This window comes from Tachysurus vachellii, chromosome 5 (assembly GCF_030014155.1).
Source record: "Tachysurus vachellii isolate PV-2020 chromosome 5, HZAU_Pvac_v1, whole genome shotgun sequence".
Classification (NCBI taxonomy): domain Eukaryota; kingdom Metazoa; phylum Chordata; class Actinopteri; order Siluriformes; family Bagridae; genus Tachysurus; species Tachysurus vachellii.
In genome coordinates this window covers 23,730,223-23,746,676 of record NC_083464.1, presented here as the reverse complement: position 1 = coordinate 23,746,676, position 16,454 = coordinate 23,730,223, and the positions used below count along the sequence as shown (strand labels likewise).

At 35.4% G+C, this 16,454-nt stretch overlaps 2 protein-coding genes across 3 annotated transcripts; one reads left to right on the top strand and one right to left on the bottom strand.

Annotated features, from left to right (window-relative positions):
* The first annotated feature begins 392 nt into the window (after positions 1 to 392).
* cxcr3.3 (chemokine (C-X-C motif) receptor 3, tandem duplicate 3) lies at positions 393 to 4,618 on the top strand. Of its 2 annotated transcripts, XM_060870641.1 has the most exons (3): positions 393 to 555; positions 1,738 to 2,070; positions 2,679 to 4,618. In XM_060870641.1, the coding sequence occupies exons 1-3, from the start codon at positions 511 to 513 to the stop codon at positions 3,432 to 3,434; spliced, it is 1,134 nt and encodes a 377-aa protein (XP_060726624.1). In that variant the 5' UTR covers positions 393 to 510; the 3' UTR covers positions 3,435 to 4,618. The 2 variants fall into 2 exon arrangements, with proteins under 2 accessions (XP_060726624.1, XP_060726623.1); XM_060870640.1 differs by lacking the exon at positions 393 to 555 and having other exon boundaries at positions 1,483 to 2,070.
* A 3,711-nt stretch (positions 4,619 to 8,329) lies between these two features.
* cxcr3.1 (chemokine (C-X-C motif) receptor 3, tandem duplicate 1) lies at positions 8,330 to 14,757 on the bottom strand. Its single transcript, XM_060870642.1, has 3 exons — positions 14,658 to 14,757; positions 13,202 to 13,561; positions 8,330 to 10,253 (listed from the first exon to the last, which is right to left on the bottom strand). Exons 2-3 carry the CDS (start codon positions 13,556 to 13,558, stop codon positions 9,540 to 9,542), a joined length of 1,071 nt encoding a protein of 356 aa, XP_060726625.1. The 5' UTR covers positions 13,559 to 13,561; positions 14,658 to 14,757; the 3' UTR covers positions 8,330 to 9,539.
* Positions 14,758 to 16,454: the final 1,697 nt, after the last annotated feature.

The following is a 16,454-nucleotide window of genomic DNA, read 5'->3' as shown; positions in this document are numbered from 1 at the left end:
CTCTTATGGTTGAAACGGTGGCGGAAGCAGTCACGTGTTTAATTTAACCACGAAAGAGATTAAGTTCATGAAAGTTAAAAATCAACACCGATTCATTCATATCCCACTCCTTAAGCCAGATAAGCAATGTTATTCACGTCAGATGTCAGTGGTCATGAAAGTTACAGCTGATAACTGTGTGTGTTTTAAGAAATAACTTACTGTCCAAACAAGAGAGCTGTCACTTTATTATACAAATAAACAGCTTAACTGTCTTCCTTATATAAATACAAACACCTTTTAATATAAGTCTAATATTCATCTTGGATTTTTGCATCGTATTCATCTTTGTATGATGTTTCTTATGTTCTGTAAAACGTCATCGGCGCGTGCGCATGCGCACTAAAGGGAAATTCTCTAGGAACGCTTGTATAAAAACAACAGGAGCTGTAATGGACATTGACATAATGGACATTGATCCTGTTTCCTTGGTATGTATTCGAAGTGAAAGTGCAGCCGAGTGAATGAAGTATGCACAGAAGATTGAGAAAGAAAACTGAAAACATGGATGAAGGGGTGAGTTTCCTCCTCTTCCTCTATACACACTTCTTAAAGATACATCTGTTTATGTTTCTTACACACACACACACACACACACACACACACACTTATTAAAGATACACCAGTTTATGTTTCTTACACACACACACCCTTATTAAAGATACATCTGTTTTGTTTCTTACACACACATACACACACACACACACACACACACACACACACACACACACACACTTATTAAAGATACGCCTGTTCATGTTTCCTACTCACACACATTTGTTCTCTATTGATTTAAGACTTCAAGGTGGCACTTTAATTGTTCCACGTAAAGTGATTTGAAACAAAACAGAGTAAAAGTGTTTGAAGGTCAATGTTTACAATGTGATACAACAGCACTGAACTAGTGGTAGTAATAGTGGCACACTGCATAGACAATGACAGCAAATCAAAGCAATTAATAAGTAAAAAGGCAAATGATGGGGTTGTTTATGAATTGATGTATAATTTATAGTTGATTCTGTTTTACGATGATCTTTTTTACGAAGTCTTAAGACTTAAGTTTTACTTTCTGTTTGTCTAAAAGCCTTGTTTACATTGACTGGTTTCCTTACATGTCATATGACTACCTGCTGATGAAATCCCCAGCTGTGTACAATGAAGTTTCTACCACTGGTTGCTATAGTAATAGTGTTTATTATTGAATGGTGCAAGTAGCATTCCTCTTGAAAACAAACCACTAAATTGAAACATTCTGGATAGAGATTTTTTTTTTCTGGATAGAGATTAGAAAAAATTCACCAGTGTATACTGTACAATCATCATATCATACGAAATGTGGGAGAAGTAAAATAGAAAATAGATTTCTTGAAATAGAAATTTCTTGACGTGAAATAGAATTTTTTTCAGGAAGTGTACTGTGAAATAAAACTATACAGTATAATATGAAACTATATAAGAACACTTTGGGTGGATGCATGTGTTTATCTCATTGTTTTTCGTGTTGTGGTCAGCTGTTATACTCATACTCAGGAAGCTCTCTGTAACTAGTTGACTCAGATTGGGAAACCCAATCATGTGACATGTGACTGGTGTTAAATACTCTCACATAAATCCACACCCAACACATCACACACACTTTTCATGCAGTGCTCTTCTCTGATTACATATTATTGTCTTTTTTTATTGTTAAATATGCAGCTCGATTTGCACGGGCTGTTTGAACACAACAGCACCTTTGACTACAGCGACTATGAATACAAAGATGACTGCAACATTAGGAGATCCGTTCTGGCTATATTCGTCCCCATTCTGTACTCTGTGGCACTGATACTTGGACTGATTGGTAATGTGCTGGTGCTGGTTGTGCTGTGGCAGAAGAGGCGTAACTGGAGCATAACAGATGCCTTTGTGCTTCACCTGAGTGTGGCTGACGTGCTGCTGCTCCTCACTATGCCATTGTTGGCAGTGGATGCTGTTAAAGGGTGGAGCTTCGGCTCTGGACTCTGCAAGCTGACAGGAGTTCTCTTTAAGGTAGGGAAGTAATCCCTTTGTGGTTTGCATAAATGATAAATGCTGGTTATTTAATATGCCATGATATTTATTGTGCTTGATATTGATATTGTGTATGCTTTCAAATAGTTTCACTATTAATACAATATCAATAGCATTTATCATTTATGCGAACCACAATGATACTCCAATTTCTGGTTCTTCATATATCTATAAACATAGATATCACGAATTAAGCCTAAATGTGCCATAAAGAATTCAATGTTGTTTGAATTTGGTCCTGTTTAATTTCAGCAATAAGCCATATGCACTCTATCACTTAATCTGTATGTTCTCTCTTGCTTTCACTTCCCCCACTCTTTTACTCTTCTTTGTTTTTGCATAATTGTGAAGTGAACCGGAGACCAAAAACCAGAGAAACCTTTTTTTAATTTGGAAAATCTGACCATTTTCCAGTCAGTTATACACCTTAATCAGATATTTGTACCAATACTACATCCCAAATGTCTTAAAATGTTCATCTTCTTTGAATGTAAGATTTAAGCAGGTAGCATCACTGTGTCAAGGTACATTGTCAAATGAAAAGTTTTGAACATTTAGTCTGATCTTTTTTCATCCTTTCTCCATAGATTAACTTCTACTGCAGTATCTTCCTGCTGGTCTGCATCAGCCTGAATCTGTACATTTCTGTAGTTCACACAACACAATTGTTCTCACACACAAGACTCTGCATGGTGCAGCTCATTTGCCTGGCTGTTTGGATCTTTTGTCTTCTTCTCACCATTCCAGATTGGATGTACCTGAACTCAGCAAGTGACTCTGAACATGAGGATAAAACCAAGTGTGTGTATAAGTACTCAACAAAAGAATCATGTTTGGCTTCTCGTTTGCTGTTCCATGTGTTAGGTTTTTTGCTTCCTGTCATAGTGCTGCTCTACTCTTTCATCCGTGTCTTGCCACATTGCAGACCAGAAATGGGTATACAGAAGCAGAGAGCTGTGCAAGTCACTTTTGTTCTAGTGTTAGTCTTTTTCATCACATGGACACCATACAACATTGTTCTGCTAGTGGACACTTTCCGTCCTTCGTCCAGAAAACCCACGGAACCTTGTGAAAATCAAACGTGGACTGCGGTGAAAAGCACAGCTGTTTTAGGTTTACTTCACTCCTGCTTGAACCCTATGATCTATTTAGGCTTTTCTGAAAAATTCAGACACTGGACTTTAACCACCATGAAATGTGGTAGCTGTGCAGTGGACAGTGGGGATTATTTCCTATGGGATTCTAGAGATATTCACAGTGCTACGTCTGTCCCACAGGAGGAAAATGGAGAACTACAACCAGTGAAGAATAATACACAGCAACAGAATGATCAAATGCTTTGATTTTTTTTTTTCTCCCCAGGATGGATGAGGGGACCTTGTTGAGTAAGTCTTCAGTAGCCAAATACATGATCCTGGGGTCTCATTTAGCATAACATAGCAAAGCAATGCTCTAAGTTTGTGTGTAATAACCTCTAGTACATGCTCTGGTATGTAGAATACCATGAACATGCTCATATACACAGATAATGCCATAAGAACATACATAAACACACACTCACATAAACTCCTAAATGACCATATAGGGTTAAAGATGACACTTTACAAATCATGTCATTTAATCAGCATTTGTAGTATATGATGCTGATGGGAAACGCATTATGGATTTTTTTGCACAAGATAAGGTTTTAGATAAGTGATCACATACTGTACTGTATTTATCTACTTAATGGTTGTTGATGCAGCAAAAATACAAATAAGAAGGTTAAGGCATGGTTTAGGAAAGTACAATGGCATAGAGTTAACTATTTCGAATGGGAAGTAAAGCTAAAATAAGAAAAGCATCAAGAAAGGCATCATCCTAATCCATATTTACATCTCCTGGATGTGGCTTGTTATTTCCCATTTTTTAAGGTATTGTTGAGGGTTGTGTGTGGGTTTTGTTATACATTAACAAGGTTAGAATAATGTAATTTGAAATGTATATTTAAAGTTGAAATCCTTATAAGGAGCATTGTTGTCATTACTATATGCTGATATACAATTAATATATCACTTACAGGGTTATATGGGTCATATGTAACCTGTTCTGTATGTTTTATTTTAATATAGTGTAAACTATGTAGCTATTTCTATGATTTTGTTTTGTCTGTTGGTATGTCACACGGTAATGAGTTCATGCTCTTACATTTACTTGCAAGAACTCCTGAATCATAATGATTTTACTCTCTGACATCATGAATTTTTTTTTCTAGCTGCTCTGCTTGTGAGCCAGAGTCATGTGCTTTCCCCTTTAGAGTCAGTGGGTTTTTCAGTATTGCGTAAGGCATGTCAGTTGTTCTGGAAAAAGTGCTTTCTTGGGATTTCCTTTGGAATGGTGTTTTGTAACATGTGAAAGCTATTTTTTAACGGAGTGCCTTTAAACACAGAAAGAGTTTTTGTCCTTCCTGTGGGCTATATGTACACATGGGGATGTTTAAAAGAGGAAAGAGATGCAGTTCATTAAGAAGAAATAAATGTGAAGACAAGATGACGCTTTACAAATCATCCTGCTTGTAGAAACAGAAAAAAACAGCAGCTTTCAGAAATATTGTGTGTCATTTAATCAGCATTTGTAGTATATGATGCTGATGGGAAACGCATTATGGATTTTTTTGCACAAGATAAGGTTTTAGATAAGTGGTCACATACTGTATTTATCCAATCAAAGGTTGTTGCTGCTGCAAAAATACAAATAAGAAGGTGAAGGCATGGTTTAGGTACAATGACACAGAGTTAACTATTTCGAATGTGAAGTAAAGCTAAAATAATTTATTTGCAGCAAATTTTCCTGCACTTTCCTCCTGCACTATAGCACAATACTTGCTTCTAAAAAGGCTTGTGTGTGCAATCTTAAAGAAATAAGAATATGGATCATCCTAATCCATATTTACATCCGTTTTATACAATTTTATTTTGCATGTTGTCTGTCACTTGTGCGCATCTTGCGAGCACCGGAATCAGTAATTACTCCGTCTATTATTCTGATACGATTGAGAGTACATGGGACTAATCATAGTCCTGCTCCACTTTTCTAACTCGATGGTTTCTTGCATATGCATGTTCGGGAGTGTGCAGAAATCACTGCATATCCTCATGTACAAGAAAGTTTTGATAAATCATATTCAGTACAAAGAAACATGTGCACAGTGTACGCACAAAACTATGCATATACACAGTTGATAAATGAGTCTCCATGTGCGGATATGTGTGACAAATAAAAACCTTTGTGTATGTTCCGGTTTAGAATTAAATTCTAAACTTTTAAGATGTGCTGTAGCGCAGTGCTCTGCGCAGTGCTCTTTGAAAAAAGCGAAAGGAATACAGAAAGGTAATTTCTGATTTTAGTGTCTTATTTTCTATATATGTTTTAGTTTTAATATTTTTGTAAAATTATGATTATTTTAATTTTTTTGTCATCTTAAAAGTCCAACTAAAAGGTTTATAACATGCATAGCATTGTCATATGTCCTATATATATTTGTTTGTTTGTTTGTTTTTTTTCAAATGATGTTTTATATTTCTGTTTGTTAGAAGAAGTGTGAAAGCTGTTTTTCATTTCCTGGATGTGGCTTGTTAGTTCCCATTTTTGAGGTATTGTTGAGGGTTGTGTGTGGGTTTTGTTATACATTAACAAGGTTAGAATAATGTAATTTGAAATGTATATTTAAAGTTGAAATCCTTATAAGGAGCATTGTTGTCATTACTATATGCTGATATACAATTAATATATCACTTACAGGGTTATATGGGTCATATGTAACCTGTTCTGTATGTTTTATTTTAATATAGTGTAAACTATGTAGCTATTTCTATGATTTTGTTTTGTCTGTTGGTCTGTCACACGGTAATGAGTTCATGCTCTTACATTTACTTGCAAGAACTCCTGAATCATAATGATTTTACTCTCTGACATCATGAATTTTTTTTCTAGCTGCTCTGCTTGTGAGCCAGAGTCATGTGCTTTCCCCTTTAGAGTCAGTGGGTTTTTCAGTATTGCGTAAGGCATGTCAGTTGTTCTGGAAAAAGTTCTTTCTTGGGATTTCCTTTGGAATGGTGTTTTGTAACATGTGAAAGCTATTTTTTAACAGAGTGCCTTTAAACACAGAAAGAGTTTTTGTCCTTCCTGTGGGCTATATGTACACATGGGGATGTTTAAAAGAGGAAAGAGATGAAGTTCATTAAGAAGAAATAAATGTGAAGACATGATGGTGAAATATAGTCTTTAATTATAATGTTATAAACAAATACAAAAGTGCACTTTACTGTATACTACTGAAGTAATCATTGCAGGAATGCTGGATGTCTTAAAATGAAAAGAAATGTAAAGTTTATTTCTGAGGAAACACGCTTCGCACAGGAAGTCTGACATTTCTTGGTAAGGAAGAAAAAAGAACCTCAGTTTTCACATTGCAGTTCCTGTTCTCTATGAAGTGAACTTTTGCACTGAAGCAGCTTTAATTTGCAAGATGACAACTGCAGATTGATTAAATTTCATTCAACAGTAGGGGGGACAATAAATATAAAATTTCTCATGAGCAATTTTTGAAGGGGGACACAAATAATACAGTCTAATTGTACTTATAAAGACATGTCCCCACAGTGAAAAACTTTGCTTTTATCATTATTATTGTAGCATGGAGACTGCGTCATTATGGTTATTTTAACCATACGTTTTTCTCAGGTTCAATGACAAAACAGATTTTTCTTCAAAACTTTTTATTGCATTGTTTGTGTTGTTCACAGTTAAGCCATCAACATACACTAAAATATAAACATGACTGTTATTGTGAAAAATATATATAAAATAAGTCATATTTTGTAACAAAATCAATTATTAAGTAATCAATTTACACTAACTGCTCTATGTATAAAAACAACAAAACGGCTTTGGCGTGTTAGCTGCAGTGCACTATGCTACAAGCTATTGTAAACAAGCTAACGTTAACTGCATATCGTACCCTGTATGTATATGTATGTGACAAATAAAATTTGATTTGATAGATAAGTCATATTTTAATCGCTATATAGCAGATTCATAGAAAATTACATTGGTAATCAGCATTTTTGCCGCAACTAATTTATGACTGAGTCTGCATCAACTACATTAAAGAGAATCGCTTTATTTAAAGTGATTGAAATCCCCTACTTAATGGAGTTCAACATTAATTGAGCCGCAGTCACACACTTGACTCGTGTGTGCAGAGTAGGTGAGATGGACTGGGAAAGCAGGCAGTGGGTCAAACCACTGTGAGAAAGGGGAGGGGGAACTCAACTGTTTATAAATGCATTTTTTGCGTTTGTTTGTTTTTTTTTCTACTTACACAATTATTTAGGTATACATACATATATTTTTCACAATAGAGAGTGCGATATTTTTTAAATCATTTTTTTGGAGGGACAACCCTCGAATGGGGGGGACATGTCCCCTCCGTGGCCCCCGGGATTTACGCCCGTGTGTGTGCGTGTGCGCATGCGTGTGTGAGATTCCTATCTGCTTTACTAAATCTGCAGGTTTTAAAGAGTCAAAATGTGTAGCATTACATAAGTGCTTTAACAATTGTCTCAGTGGAAGGGAAAGCATGACAAAGTGTGTGTCTGTGTGTGCACGTGCACGTGCATGTGCGTGTGTGCTTGAGAGAGAGAGAGAGAAGTATACCAAAGTGTGTTTGTGTGTAGAATGGTGTTTATAAATCTTTTGGCCCGTGCTTTTGTTAACTCACTGTGCATATAGCTTAGTTGCCTTTAAAAGCACAACCCAGGATGAGAGCCATATGTCTGTTTATACCAACAATAAAGTCTTTATTTAATCTTTTACTGAAAACATCTTAAGCAACCAAAAGTGAGTATGAAGTACAATTATAATTTACATTTATAAATAAGATTTACATTGTTCCTACTCTTGTATATAAATGCTATTATAAATGTTTATCACTAGGAGTAGGCTGTACGGCACTATTTGCTGGTATTTAAACCTAATAGCTATAATATGCCTTATACTGCCATCTACAGCTCTGTTAGAAAGTGCACAATAAAAGTGACATGATATACGGCTAAGTATGGTGACCCATACTCAGAATTTGTTCTCTGCGTTTAACCCATCCAAAGGAACACACACCGAACAGTGGGCAGCCATTTATGCAAGGTCGTGCACCTAAGTCATGAGACTCGAACCCACAACCTTAGAGTTAGGAGTCAGACTCTCTAACCATTAGGCCACGACTTCCCCATCAATGCAGCAGGGACAAGGAAATGAAATACACTAGCATTGTACATCAGTACTGTTTTGTCTGTAAATGTGGTTTATTACAACTGAGATGTGTAATAGAAAATACACACATATACATAAGCAAATAAACATTTAGCTGCACTATTTTAAAAAATATATATATACACATGATGTTCTGACACATTTAGCCTCAGGTTTTTTTTTCTTTTTTGTCAAATCATTTGATCATGAGCTTTTGCAAAAACATAGGAAGGATAAGAAAATTGCATTTTGCAATGATGTACTTCCTAAGCTAACAAAATCGGATTGACTCAATTTTTGTAAAGTCTTTTAGCATTAAGATGATCCATTCATTCTTAGAGCAATGTCAGATCAACCCTTTTATTTTCTTCTGCGGTGTCGTTATTCAGTCTTGGCATTTCTTCAGAAATTGTAGACTGTTGAATTTCCTGTTGTCATGAAATTAGTCATCTCCATGTGAAAAAACGTTTCTGTAATACTTCCTTTTTAACACACTAATAGTAATAGTAGAAACTAATTTATCTACTCTATCAGTAAATACAACACTGACAAAGGAAATAAATGACGAGATCAAGGAAAGAAAGCATGGTACACCTAGACTAATCTACAGATATTTTGTTGTCTAAAGAGCCTTTAGGTCTGTGCCTGGTCTGAACTTTTCAATCCAACCAGCCAAAAAAAATCTAGATTATGCAGCATACATCTTTCTAGACAAGCATGAGCTTTAGTAAACAGGCTATTTAAATGGATTAACCATGTACTTCCCTGAAATTTCTATAATTCATCCATGATTACAAATAAATGACCAGTCACTATCATATGTTCAAAAGGTCATAAACAAAGCTTTTCCTTTCTTGGTTTGTGTACTTATTATTCTTGAATATGTTATTATATAATATGTTGTTTGAGAATTTCTCATAAAAGAGTTCATGAAAATAAAATGATAAAAAAATGGTTTGTTTGGATTTTCTACTTTTTGTTTTTGTTAGTTTTTAATTAACCCTATTTGACATAATGAAAAACAGTGTATTATGATTTCATTGTATTATTTCTTTGAGGACAAAAGTTTTGAGAATCTTCAGCTAATATTTGTAGTTGTTATATTCAAACCTCAAGATGCATGAATCCAAATTTGCTTCAGGAGAGAGTGTACTGCCACTTCAGAAGGCTGATGTTTGTGATGTGTCTGCAGACCACACAGAGCTCTTGCGAGACAGGGTGTCCACACGGGTGTGCATCCTGCATCTGATTGGCTTTATCATGTCCAGCAGATGGCGTCGAAACTTTACCCCAACAAATGCATAGAGCACCGGGTTCACACAGCAGTGCATGTACCCCAGAGTGGAGGTGGTAGTTAGGGCGATGTCCATCACTATGTTGGTCGCACAGGTTGTGTTATTGTTGTTGCTTTGGTGGTTATAGACAGTGTCCACCAGCAGGGAGATGTTATAGGGTGTCCAGGTGATGAAAAATGCCATCACTAAGGCAAGGACAACTCGCACAGCCCTTTGCTTCTGCACACCCTGAGACCCACACTGCAGGCGCAGCAGAACACGAGAATAACAGTAGAGCAGAACCACAGCGGGAAACAAAAAGCCCAACACGTGGTAGATCACACGAGATGCCAGACGGAGTGTGGTAGATGGGTAATGGTGATCACACTCAATTTTTGTGCCACGTCTCGGGTCGTTTTCAGCCTTCAGGTACATTAAGTCAGGGATAGAGAGAAGAAAACAGAAGAACCAAACAGCTATGCAGCTGAGTTGCACACGCAATGGTTTTGTGCGTGAGTACATCTGCACCGCATGAATTACAGAAAAATAACGATCAAGACTGATGCAGGCCAGGAGGAAGATGCCGCTGTAGAAGTTGATCTAGAAAAAGAAATTAGCCTCATTTAATGCTGTTAGGTTATACAGTATGTTCGTTTAAAAACAAAAACAGTATGACAAAATGCAAATACATATATAGCATTTAACAGACTTTTAACATCATAACCACTGAGCTACCACTGAGCTACCACTTCCCATGAAACCACAATACCCCAAAATATTTTCTTCGTGCTGATTCTGCAGTTATGCATGTTCTGGTCACCTGCACAGTTTCGCTCTGGAACTAGGGGAGTTTTCTTGTGTACTCATTTCCATGCTGAATACTAATAGCAAAGTTATCAACAGAAGCCGCCTTAAGTTACGCTAAAAATGTTAGCATAAATTGTTATGGTAAAATCTAAACTGGTCAATGAGAGTGTGTTGATGAGCACCTCGGGTGATGGTAACCTTAATAGTAACAGTGAGAACAGACAGCTGTTTGCTATGGCATGTAGATGGCATAGTTCTGGGTGTGAAGAGTACTGAGAGTTGAGACAAGTAGTGTTTTTGAAATGTGTAACAGTAGTTAAAGTGCAGCAAATGGGTATCATGGCCACCTTGGCTAAACTAAGCTTGTTCCTGCCCCAATTACAAGAAATTGAATATCTGATGTATTTTGTGGTTTCTCAGCCCTGGAAAATTTGAAATGGTGCACAAGTTTCTTTAATGAGCTCTTATATGCGTTCAGTAGTTAAGGGGAATTTCCAGTCTGCTACACACATAGTGACTGCAGTGGCAAATGCGAAAACCATGCAAACTGCCATAAAAACCATCAGACATTACAGATATAATGTGACATTCATTTGAGGCAGGTTTTATTTTCTGACCATCACTATGACTGCACTGAGGGTCAGAATTCTAACATGTCAGTATGTGCATGAACCAAGTATTACTGGCAAAGACACTAGAGCTGTTAACACAGTTATGGAGGGAAAAATAAACCCTCCTTCAATCATTAGCAGGGCCCAAATAACAATTGTGTGGTCCTCACCAGCTTCTAAAAATAAACAAATAAGTTCAAGTGACGTCAGTTGATGTCATAATGTGACAAAAAACTAAACCAACAACTAAACCAACGTTCACAAAGCAAGTAGGAAACAATAAGAAAACCATAAGTAGTTTTACAATCATTATGAGTGTAATTAGCAGCCACTTGTTACTAACAAATTGTACAAAATCAAGAAGTCTGACTACCTCCATAAAAGCAAAACGTTTTACAGTTTGATGTTTTAGAAAGTTGTGTGTGTGTCTACATCATGCCAAAAAGAAAGGTCAGTCATTAGTCATACCTCAGAGAAGCAGCTGCTCGTCAATCTGGAAAAGGGTTATATGGCTATCTCTATTCATTATTCTACAGTGAGAAGAAGTGTTTACAAAAGAAGAGTCTTCAAGACAGTTACAAATCTTCCTAGGATTGAGAAATCCAGAAAAATCAGTTCAATGTCAGAGCATTTAATGCTCTGAGATATACAGAAAGTACAATATGCCTACAGACCTTCCTGACAACACAATCACAATAAGGCAAGAACAATTATGGTTTTCATGGAAGGAAGGCTAGAAGTCATTTCTCTCCAAAAAGAATATGGCAGCATGGCTTTTTTATAACTCTATTTTTTAATATTGTATCTGAACAAACTACAACTATATCCTTTGGATGGATGAGACCAAGGTGGAAATGTTTGGTCACCATGTCCAGAACCAAACATAGTCTATCATCAAAAACACCCCAAATGATCTGTGAAGCATGGTTGTAAAAGGTGATAATTTAAGCTTTTTTGCAGCCACAGGTCCTGGGATGTTTGCAATGATTGAGACAACAGTGAACCACTCGATAGCACAATGTTCTTAAAGCTGTCTTGTCCAGCAGCTTAAATGTTGCAGAAACTGGGGCATGTACAGTATAAAGTGATAATGATCCAAAGCATACCAGCAACTTGACATCCGAATGGCTAAAGAAGAAAAATATCAAGCTGTTGGAATGAGATCTGGAACATCAAAGTCCCGACCTCAACCCCGTCTTTAGTGAGCTGAGCAAAAACATACGTCATTGAATGTCAATAAACTAAAGCTTTAAAGAGAAATGGGCAAAATGTATTTTTTAATCACCCGAGGTTATTTTTTGGTCTGATATTTGGGCCCTAATAAATAACTTTAGTTATTTAGTCTTAATAATCTCTAGTATTTAGTACACATCTCTTTGTAAATATCAGCCTGCCTGCTCTTGGAAATGACATTGTACAAAGACCAGTCCTTTTGTTGAATTGACGGCTTATTGAGAGGGTCAGTCACCACCTGTTTAGGTGCTTTGGGGAGCAAAAAAGGACCTTACTGTCAAATTAGCCTGCTGGATAAAGAAGTGATTGTGCATGCATCTTTAAATGCAAATCAAAATATGTGGTCATTGACGCAATTATGCCTTGACTAGCTGCTCACCACCAGATTCTGAAGATAAATCTGTTCTGTGGTGAGCTCTTATAATCTCAAGAGTACCATGTTAATAGACAGTAAGGTATAGAGAGTTCCATTCAGTGCTACAAATTCTCATGATGACTTTGATATGTTACCTCCAGTAAGTTCTAATTGTAGTTCTTCACATGAATGAATGTGACGTTGTTAGGACCTTTAATAGGCTACAGTTGAGGTTACATTCACAGTCACAGGGGTGAAATTTGCTATTAATACACAGCTAGGATACGAGCGAAAACTCCACTTATTCCAGAAGAAAACCACAATGGTCATGAAACCAAGGAAGTTGATTCATGTGTAACACAAATGTATAACCTGAAGAATGGATTACGTAAAACAAAAGAAAATGTTCTTTCAGTACCGTTTTAACAATAGCTATGAGTTCTGTTTTTGCTCATTATATATATATAATTTTAGATTAATCCAATTAGGTGATTCCAGTTCACAGACCCATAATGACCCACAAACTTTTGCTCCACCTATACCTTAAACAGTGCTCCAGCGAGCTTGCAGAGACGGGTGCCAAAACTCCATCCATACACTGCATTCACTGCCCAAAGTGGCATAGTGAGGAGTAATAGTATGTCGGCCACGCTCAGGTGTAGGACAAAGACGTCTGTCACACTCCATGTCCGCCTCTTCTGACATAGTACAACAAGCACCAGGCCGTTTCCCATCATACCCAGCACAAATGCCACAGAGTACAGAATGGGAGTGAAGATGGCTTCAAAATACATACTCGTTTGCTGATCACACACTTCTCCACAACAATCAGTGTCAGTATAATTATAATCATAACTTTCATTAACATTCTGTAGAAATTTAATTGTGAAAACCTCCATGTCCTGCAACGATAAAAAAAAAGAAAATCATGAGAAAAACATGGTATGAAATACTGCAAATTTTCACAAGTAGTCTGTTTGCATTGCCACATGGATTCTACCCAGTGTATATGCTTTTGTTTTCTTTAGTATAAATTATATTTTTGGATAATATTTTATTTATGTTGGAAAGAAGCTGCATGGTAAGATACACAGTTCCTTACTTTAACGGAGACTTGGCAGTGTCTGCTAGCTGCAGGTATGTGGTTTAATTTAGTGAAGTTATAATAAAACAAACATCCTCATTAATTTTTTTCCCTTTATCCTTTTTTTTGCGAATTGTGGATTGTTCACCATAAAAGTGGATCGTTCACCATAAACATTTCGCTATAATATATAAATAATATATAAATAATATAAATATAAATGATATATAATATAAATAATATATCACTGCAAATAAGTGATACACGCATAGTCCTAAAACCTCAGCTTCACAAAACAGGTTCATTTATTGTAAATGAAAACTGAAATAATTGTGGGTGTTCTATGACTAAAACTGGTATTTTCCCCTAGATTGGACTACATGCTGGTGTTTTAACTTCACCAGCAAGCTGAAAAACTTTCAAAATGTTTACATAAAGGTAAGTAATGATGTATATATTCATTTTCTCGATTCTTTCCAAATGCATTTGTGACAGCAAAACTGTATGATTAATAACGCTAATATTGATATGGCAATCAAAACGATTTTTATCAGAATTGTAATTCTGTTGTGTACTATGTGCGATTATGTAATAGATTCGGGTTTGTGTATGGACAATTACAGGAAGACAGTGATAAAATGTAGAAGAATGCAAAATTCTAAAGTTTTAAGCAACACCCTGATATCATTTTAATCAATGAATTTCAATTTATAAATCATTCGAACAATTTATTTGAACATTATACAATATGTATATATTATAATCGGTTAAAAGCCACTGGCACAATTATTTGTTGCTAATTTCCAACAGAAACAGCAGTGATCTAAAGAAATCACTTAAAACTTAATACAAAACCTAAAGCACAAACACAATGAAACTGATGAGATCAATAAAATCAATTAGTTCTAACTTACATATCAGGGTGTAATCTGCTTGAAAACAGCTCAAAAATGAACACACAAACTGTGTCTCTGTAGATGGTATACCACAAAAAATAAGTTCAGAGAGAGAGAGAGCGTGAGAGATGGTTTGGGCGGGGGGTGGGGGTGGGGGGGTGGGTGGGGGTTGAGAGAGAAAGAGAGAGGAATTACCTTACCACAGATTTATGATAAGATCTTTAGTTGATTCACAATATTTAAATTGAAGGGATTTGGTGAATTTAGTGATTTGTACATGCTTAATCTGGAGAGTGACAGTTTATATTTATATAAATTATATAAAATGAAGGTTAGTGAAAAACTTGTCAACTATTTTTCAACTGTAGTAAAATTATTTTTAATACTGACCCCTAAGATTACAAACCACACTTTATATTATATAAATTTCTTATCATTTCTTATAAAAAAAAATATATATATATATATATACATATATATATGTACTTCTTTTTATGGCTGGTTGATTTGAAAATAATAATCATCCTCCGAATGAAACATCCCTCCATTTTAACATTCGCTGTCATTTTCTGGTTCGATAGAGACTCAGTTTATCCTTTTCTGCTTTATCTGCTTTACTTTTTTGTGATTTTAATTTTTTTTTCATTTTTGTATTATGTATTGGATGTATAACATGTAAAACTGTTTTTTTTTGTTTTGTTTTGTATTAAAGCATCCATGCGATTTTGTATGAAGACCTCATTTCTCTGTAAATTAGCAAACTTTCCTTAACACGTTTTTTCATATGAGGTGAGTTCATGTTAGGGGGACAAAAGTGAGCTTGTCACTTTATGACTCATACTCAACTTGGTGAAAAACCGGCCCGTAACCTATCCAATATAAATGTTTAGGTTCCTACGTAAGCAATGAAAACTGTTTTACTGTTTATTATTATAATACACTTTTTTCTTCAAATGCTTTAAACGTCTTTAAAACTTTCTTTAAAAGTACTGAAAAAAATGTCTTGTTCTTCAAGCAAGTTGTACTTGTTTCGGGGCTTTTGGCAAGATTTAAAAGAATTATTAATTTTAATGTCACAGGCAGAAATCAGATATTTTAAAAATTATAACTGGCCCTGAATTTCATGTTAATTCTATTTGCTATTTTAAATACTGTTGACATTGGAGTTGCACCTTTCAATCATCCTATAAAATATATATCATTTTTATTTTTTAACCATAAAATATGCATTAGAGTAATTTATTAATGCTTGTGTGATTAATGATGTGTGCTTTAAGATACAGATTCCATCTTAAAAATTATATCTTGAAAAATATAAATAGAAACTGTTCACTAGTGACAATTAATAACTCCACTGATTTACCACATTTTAGACCACATTTATAAAATAAAAACATAATTTTATCATTTTGTGGGTCAGAAAGTCAGCATATTTTAAGAGTGACATTTATAAGGCTGTGTCTCGAGCATACTATAACATTTTAGGGCCAGGGTTCTCAATCTCAAATTAATCACTGCAGTCCAGTAAATTACTCATATTAAATTAGATTAGATCAGATTAGATTAGATTCAACTTTGTCATTGCACAAAGAAGATGTACAAAGCCAAAGAAATGCAGTAGTGAATAAGTGGCATATTTACAATAAATGATGAATAAAGATATACAGCTATGTGCAGGGTGATAAATAAAGGGAAGTGGATTTCTGTACAGGAAGTGCAGTAGGTATTATAAATTGGGAAGTATTCCGACACCTGACCAATTCTCTCATATTATCAAATTATAAATGGTACACTGAAATTTCATTCTTATGGATA